Raw genomic sequence first — 7,513 nt, forward strand, 5'->3', positions numbered from 1 at the left:
TGGCATTCAACTCACCACTAATCCCATTTTCTTTTCTCTAATGGGATTTTCATTACCCAATAGGATTTTCTCGATGGATATTATTTATTTTAAATGAAAGATTATGATTTAAGGGTATTGTATTTAACGGTGTATATGAAGTCAATACTAATACGTTTTTTTTATAAATTTAAATAATATAAAATTATATATACCATTAAATCTATTAATTTTAAATCCTAATTACAAAAATAAATAATATTCATTTCGTTTGAAATTATCACAATTCGCATTCCCGTCCACCAGAAGAAGGCTCACCCGAGGTGGGAAGCCTCTCAAATTGCGAAGCCCAAAACCATTGGCTAATGGGATGCGTCATGCATGTCTCAGCACAATATTAATTAATTTCTTTTTTAGAAAAAAAAAATTAAAAAATAAAATAAAATAAAATAACGAGTTGTCACTGTCCTTGACAACCTTTTTTTTTTTTTTCTTTTTTTAGTACTGTCCTCGACAACATTAAATATATAGTTTGCATGCCATGAAGATCAAAGGCAGCAAGTTTTAAGACACTGTTTTTTTTTTTTTTTTTATACTTTTATTTTTGTTCGAAGAGCTTATGAAAATTTGAGATTGATAAATTTTAAAAAATAATGCTATTTGATATATAATTATGGGAGTGTCATATAAATAGAATGAAATAATAGCAAATATCAAGCATCATGAGATCACCGGAGAAGTGTGCAAATTCTCCCTTTTTACGTAAGAGCACGTAATACTACATACAATATTTTTATTTAATAATTATTTTATAAAATTAGTATTGTGAGATAAAAAATAATATATATATATATATATAGAATAATATCTTTTACTTTCTCTATAAGTATTTTGCTTTATCTTCAAGTTTAGTGTTATTTGTGTATTTTTATTTATTTGTTTTTTTCCAAGCATTTTGTTTGAAAAATACTCAAACTTGGCTTATATAAAGAAGGCAAATCTGTATTATTTTAAAATTCAGTTTTGAAGTTTCAATTATATTTCAGACATTTTTTTTTTTTTTTTTTGCTTATTTGGGTCACCTAGACTAGTCTTTCTCGTACGTAATTTTTATTTTCTCTCTTACTGAATTTTCTTTTCAATTTTTAATTTTTAGTTTTTGCTGTTATTATATATTATTAGAATACTATTCATTCTACGTGACGTCATATATTTAGGTTAAGGTTTTCAAACAGCTACCCATTAAGGCCATGATCATGTCAATTATATCACAATTCACAGCCCAAGAAATCGACAACTGAAAAAACAATAAAAAAGAGAAAGGAAAAAGGCATGAAAAACTAGCCGGAACAACTAGCCAGTTGTCTACATTGATTTAAGATTAATAGTCCTAATCCTGGAGTACAACATGGTTGCAACTTGTCTGAGCATTATATTACTCTTGTTCTGAGATTACATCTAACTTTTGCTTTAGACGGCCTCTTGCAAGCATATTTGCATTCATTCTTGTGGGATTTGTCGAGGCAAATGGATTAGGAGGCATAGATAATTCATTCTCTCCTTCTAACATTTGAGTGACAACTTTCATAGAAGGACGACTTATTGGGTGCCATTGGATGCACCAAAGTCCAACAATTGCAAGTTTTTTAGCAATTTTAGCATCTTCATCATCTTCGATAAGGACTCGTAGGTCTTCTTTTTGTTCCAAGAAATTGTAGATCCATTCTGGAAAGTAAATTTGACTAGTGCTCTCCATTTTATTCTCAACATTTTTCTTTCCTCCAACTACTTCAAGCAATAAAATTCCAAAACTATAGACATCTGATTTATAAGAAACATTTCCAAAGTTCCTAGAGAAGACTTCGGGTGCGATGTAACCCATGGTCCCCCTGGCTGTAGCCATGGACACCGCACTTTGATCCTTGGAGCACAACTTGGCAAGACCAAAATCAGAAATTTTTGAATTGAAATTTTCATCTAGCAAAACGTTATGAGGCTTGATATCAAAATGGATGATTTGTTGGTCGCATCCTTGGTGAAGATAATCAATTCCTTTTGCTATGCCAATAGCAATGTCTTGCAGTTTGTTCCAACCAAGGAAAAGAGTTTTAGTGTCCGCCGAAGATATGAACTTTTCTAGTGAATAAGGTAAGAACTCATAAACTAAAGCTCGTCGAAATCCATCAGCACAGAAGCCAACCAAGCGAACTACATTAACATGATGAATCCTACCAATTGTCCCTACCTCATTTATGAATTCTTCCCCATTTTCTTTGGTAGTACTGTTTAGGATCATCTTCACCGCAACATAGATTTCATTTGAAAGCTTTCCTTTGAACACCATTCCGTAGGCTCCCTCGCCTAACTTCTCAGTAAATTGATTTGTAATCCTCTTAATATCGGCATACGAGTATCTGGTGGGCTTGAAATTTTTGTAATCCTCCAAAAACAATTTGATCTTAGCTTGATTTTCTTTTTCTGCTTTGTCATAGGTGTAGACACGGTAGAGAGCAAAGACCGCTAGTACTAACAGCAATGAACCAAAGATGATGCCTGCATGTTAAACATTCGTACGCAAGTGATCAACAAGAACTTGTTTCTCCCAATCGAATAATAAAAACTAGCTTCAAAGTGGCTAGTAGACGAGACTCACCAGTAATCTTTAACTTGGCTAATACATCTGTTAAAGATTTAACAAAATTAGATTCTCATTGTAAATAACCAAACCAATATTGGCTTGAAGCAAGAGAGAAACTTGAGGAGAAATTGATTATACCTTTTGCATGTTTGGTGAAGCACTCCGTTTCTGATTCATTGCTATTATTCTTCAATCTACATCCCTTGCCTTTCTCTTCACAGTGTCTGCACTTTGGTCCGGACCACTTCAATTGCAGATTAATATTATCATAACCGAACACTACACCATGTGAAATTGATCGAAGATTATACTTCTTTTTACAAGATGCAATGGGCAAATCGCTGATGTCATCATTATACGAAGGGAAGGCACGGACTTCGTGGCTTGGGCCACTAAGACAAGAGATCGCATAGCGAGATTGTTCTTCTGTTGAGGAACAATTGAATAAGGCAAAGTCATACTGGAAGTTTTGTTTCAGTATTTGGAAAGGCGAGGAAGCCAAATTGAGTGTATGAAGCTGTCTTGGAAAGCAATGATCTGGGTCGTATACTTCAATCACCTGAGATTTGTAGTCAATATTTTTCACAAAGAATTTCACAGAAATGGGCAGCTGGAGCACCGTTTCGTTTCTATCAGTGCAGGATAGATTAAACCCAGGATATCCACAGTGGTATGACTGGCTGTTTAGTCGGAAGGGAAATCGAATGGCTGGGCCAAGGCTTCCACACGGAAATTCATCACACCCATTTTGGCCTTCTCCAAGGCCTACGACGAAAACCGCAAACAAGAAGAAATATGAGATTACCATTTCTAAGCAAATATGCATCTCCATTGCTGGAAGAAATTTGAGATTACAAGCAAATACTCATTTTATCCAGGGTGACGTGTGTGCTTACGTCTAAATAAACATTATTTTATCCACGGTGACCTGTGTGCTTACGACTAAATAAACATTATTATCTTTCTCTGCAGCTGTGAAAGATATACGTACCCGCGGAGAAAAGAAATCTTCTCTCTCTCACAATGGCAGGAAGAATGGCCTTCTCTTCTAGACTAATGACCCTTGTTGTTGTCGTGCTTGTCCATCAAACTTGCAGTGTTGAGGATGGTCATCAATGTCCTCCTTCTTCCTGCGGCGATATCCATAACATAAGCGATCCCTTTCGATTACAAGACGATCTAAAAAACTGCGGCGACCGAAATTATACCCTGTCATGTGAGAACAACAATACAGTGTTGTACTCAGATGCCGGAAAATATTATGTGCGGCAAATCAATTACGATAACTATACAATCCGAGTGGTAAACTCCGGTATTGAGCAGGTATCCATCCCTCCTTATTTTCTAAACGGCTATAATTTCAGTTTTGGGCGTTCATATGACCTGAATCGACAAGGGAGATCTTGGGAACTAATAAGAATATCAAGGAGTGTGGTTTTCGTGATGTGTGAAAATCGGGTGAATTCGCCATTGTATTTGGAGACTTCTACTTGCTTCAGAATTAATGGATCAGACTCAGAGTATTCTTCCAACTCTTCCAAGACGTATAGATATGTCAAAGTCGGCAGAACGAGTCCATTAGATGTGGAGGACTCGTGCCAAATAGAGGGAATGTCTCTGACATCGTGGCCAGGAAATGATGACCGACATGTTTCCTGTTCAGACGTCCACAACGCATTGGTATATGGTTTTGAGCTTTCATGGTGGAAAGCTATGTGTAAAATACGCTGCAGATCAGGAGACTATTGCTACTTGGACAAGGCGAATCATGTTCAATGTTCTGGTATATCTATAGTAGCTTAGCATTGTAGTGACTTTATTTATAATTCCAAGTTTGCAAAAGCTGATGTTATTATTTTCTTTGTCAAAGCAGGATTCCTAGACGAGGCATTCATAGGTGAGCTAGGCTTCTCTCTCAAAAATTTGTTTGGATGATAATATAGATTTGTATAATGAAAAAGAATTGAACGAGTGTTATATATGCCGGCACAAAGTGGATAAATAACTTGTTAAAATATTAATTAAATGATTAAATTTATTATATTTTATCAATTTCAATTTTTGAAATAATTGATGATTTACTATATAACCAAATGTTTCGGAATTGGTTGATCTTAAACTTTTAGGGCCTATTTGGTAAATAATTGTGTTGTGGGATATTTGTGTGTTGTGTAGTAAGAAGTTATTGATGTGATATAAAATTTGGGAATGTTTTATAGAAAAATGAAAAAGTTTTGTTTCCTAGTGAATTTTTTTATTTGAATAATAATAAAAAATTATTGATGTGATATAAGAAGTGTAAAAAAGTTAGAATGTTTTTTTTTTTTTTTTTTTAGAGAAGTGAAAAAAAAAAAAAAAAAAAAAGAGGGAGAGTTTGAGCAGTTTGCCAAACTAACCCTTATGCTTTGTTTAAATCTCAAAAACAAGGAAAATATTAAAACTTCTTCTAATATTCTTCTGGGTCCTTCTATGCTAATATGACACTTTGTTTTTTTTTTAAAAAAAATTTAGAAGAGAGAAATCATGCTGTAATTTTTTTTTTATTAAAAACATGGTGACATGTGAGCATAGAAGAACTCCAAAATGACACTAGAAAGAGTTTTAACATTTCTCCAAAAACAATGAGCTAGGAATATGAGAAGGAAAAATATCAAATTTCTTAAGAGAGATAAGCTTCCTCTATTCAATAAAAGTTTCATTTTTTCCGTATAAAGAATTAATTAATATTCTATATATGCATATCTTTTTTTTTTCTTTTTTTTTTCTTTTTTTTTATATAGAAATACTCTATGCATAACTGCGCGCGCATATATAAATGATTAAATTCTATTATAACATAATCGTAATCTTGTTTACCAACCTCAGTAGCCAAAATATATATTCACCCCAACTATAGATAATTAGCTAAACAACGGAGAGAATCCACAAAATCGATCTCAGCTAATTTCAAGCCCATACAGGTAAAATCTGGAGGGTTTTCAAATTTAATTTCCTTGTTAAGCATGGCCAAGGGGAAATTATTTAAGTTTTTGATTACTTACTAATTAATTCATATTTTTCTATCTGTTGCAGTTTTTATTTGGAGAGTACTGTACTTCTTTGGTAAGAACTCGTTTCTCTCCTTTGATCTTCTTCAATTTCTTTTTTTTTAACAGATGATTCCTTAGAATGTAAAACATGAAAATAGTTTGAACGTGCAAACATGATGAAAAAATTTATGACATTTACAAGAAAAATACAACAAATATATATATACCATGCTTCATTATAAGGATTTATGAAGGAGATTAATTGAAAGTTGTTACTAATTTTTTCAACTAACAATAAAGGTGCTGACACCAATGTAATCATAAATTTATTTTTTTCCTAATAATTTGGATGTTCTTTCCCAGGATTATACCATGCCCTAGTATTTGTACTAGGGGCTCCATGTGTAATTGCGTTTTTGATATATAAATGGCATAGAAGGCATGTATCTATGTATGATGCTGTAGAAGAATTTTTGCAAAGCCACAACAACCTCATGCCAATAAGGTACTCTTACTCAAAAATTAAGAAGATGACCAAAAGTTTCAAGGACAAATTGGGTGAAGGAGGCTATGGTATTGTATATAAAGGAACGCTTCGAAGTGGCTGTCTTGTAGCTATAAAGATGTTAGGTAAATCCAAAGCTAATGGACAAGACTTTATAAACGAAGTTGCAACCATTGGAAGGATTCACCATGTTAATGTAGTGCAACTTATTGGGTTTTGCGTTCAAGGATCGCATCGGGCTCTTATATATGAATTTATGCCTAAACGGTCTCTGAATCAGTACATTTTTTCCCCGGAAGAAAGTGATGTCCTAAGCTACAAGAAAATATATGGTATTGCTATAGGAATTGCTCGTGGGATTGAATATTTACATCAAGGATGTGAAATGCAAATTTTGCATTTTGATATTAAGCCTCACAACATTCTTCTCGATGAGAATTTTACTCCTAAGATTTCTGACTTTGGCCTGGCAAAATTATATCCAGTAGATAACAACATTGTTTCTTTGACTGCAGCAAGAGGGACATTAGGATATATGGCTCCTGAATTATTCTACAAAAACATTGGAGGTGTCTCTTACAAATCTGATGTTTATAGTTTTGGAATGTTATTGATGGAAATGGCGAGTAGGAGAAAGAACGTAAGTGCATTTGTAGAGCATTCAAGCCAAATTTACTTTCCTACTTGGGTCTATGACCAATTGCAGGATGGAAATGACATAAAAATGGAAGATGCTACGGAGGAGGAAAAGAAAATGATTAAGAAGATGATCATAGTGGCATTATGGTGCATACAGATGAAGCCCAGTGATCGCCCTTCAATGAGCAATGTCTTAGAAATGCTTGAAGGAGAAGTTGAATGCTTACAAATGCCTCCAATGCCCACTTTGTCATCGCCAGAGAGACCTATGATGAATGCCGAAGAGAATTCGAATCAAAGTTGCTCGTCTTCAGAATAATTAGTTTTCTATTGTGTATTTAATAGCACAAAGACAGTTGATATTTATGTTTAGCAAATAAGAATTACTTTGATTGATGATAACTCTTATAATTATTATATCATATTTTGTGTACGGATTCCATTTCCTCATGCTTAACCATTGAATGGAGTTTCAATTTCAGAAGTCATGATGCTGGTCTTCATCATCTACCAGTTATTCTTTGCTATGTTAGTTTGGAATATTGGATTATATATACTAATTCTTGGATTATAAATTTATATTTTTGAATGTGGAAGACTACGAGCAATTCGAGCAACTGTTCTTTCAAAGCTTTGGAAGAATATAGTGAAACAAATATCAGGTTGTCCAAAAACCAAATTGTAAATGAAAGGACATTGGGGTGCGAAAACCTCAAGAATAAC

At 33.6% G+C, this 7,513-nt stretch overlaps 3 protein-coding genes across 3 annotated transcripts; 2 read left to right on the forward strand and 1 right to left on the reverse strand.

Moving 5' to 3' along the window:
- Positions 1 to 1,271: 1,271 nt before the first annotated feature.
- LOC133882097 (rust resistance kinase Lr10-like) lies at positions 1,272 to 3,444 on the reverse strand. The gene is made up of 3 exons (XM_062321201.1): positions 2,756 to 3,444; positions 2,633 to 2,659; positions 1,272 to 2,532 (listed from the first exon to the last, which is right to left on the reverse strand). Exons 1-3 carry the CDS (start codon positions 3,441 to 3,443, stop codon positions 1,415 to 1,417), a joined length of 1,833 nt encoding a protein of 610 aa, XP_062177185.1. The 5' UTR covers position 3,444; the 3' UTR covers positions 1,272 to 1,414.
- A 179-nt stretch (positions 3,445 to 3,623) lies between these two features.
- Positions 3,624 to 4,552, forward strand: LOC133881286 (uncharacterized). The gene is made up of 2 exons (XM_062320212.1): positions 3,624 to 4,400; positions 4,491 to 4,552. Exons 1-2 carry the CDS (start codon positions 3,641 to 3,643, stop codon positions 4,550 to 4,552), a joined length of 822 nt encoding a protein of 273 aa, XP_062176196.1. The 5' UTR covers positions 3,624 to 3,640.
- Positions 4,553 to 5,693: 1,141 nt separating this feature from the next.
- Positions 5,694 to 7,278, forward strand: LOC133882098 (rust resistance kinase Lr10-like). Its single transcript, XM_062321202.1, has 2 exons — positions 5,694 to 5,719; positions 6,010 to 7,278. The coding sequence occupies exon 2, from the start codon at positions 6,096 to 6,098 to the stop codon at positions 7,107 to 7,109; it is 1,014 nt and encodes a 337-aa protein (XP_062177186.1). The 5' UTR covers positions 5,694 to 5,719; positions 6,010 to 6,095; the 3' UTR covers positions 7,110 to 7,278.
- The last annotated feature ends 235 nt before the right edge of the window (positions 7,279 to 7,513 follow it).

Source organism: Alnus glutinosa, chromosome 11 (genome assembly GCF_958979055.1).
Source record: "Alnus glutinosa chromosome 11, dhAlnGlut1.1, whole genome shotgun sequence".
NCBI lineage: Eukaryota > Viridiplantae > Streptophyta > Magnoliopsida > Fagales > Betulaceae > Alnus > Alnus glutinosa.

Bases quoted from the DNA above. Each gene is read 5' to 3' on its own strand.
- LOC133882097 (XM_062321201.1), bottom strand. From the start codon at position 3,443: ATGCATATTTGCTTAGAAATGGTAATCTCATATTTCTTCTTGTTTGCG. The intron at 2,660-2,755 runs GTATAATCAATT...AATCTTTAACAG, and splicing joins CTTCACCAAACATGCAAAAG to ATGTATTAGCCAAGTTAAAG. The intron at 2,533-2,632 runs GTGAGTCTCGTC...TTTAACATGCAG, and splicing joins AGCCAAGTTAAAGATTACTG to GCATCATCTTTGGTTCATTG.
- LOC133881286 (XM_062320212.1), top strand. From the start codon at position 3,641: ATGGCAGGAAGAATGGCCTTCTCTTCTAGACTAATGACCCTTGTTGTT. The intron at 4,401-4,490 runs GTATATCTATAG...TTGTCAAAGCAG, and splicing joins GAATCATGTTCAATGTTCTG to GATTCCTAGACGAGGCATTC.
- LOC133882098 (XM_062321202.1), top strand. From the start codon at position 6,096: ATGTATGATGCTGTAGAAGAATTTTTGCAAAGCCACAACAACCTCATG.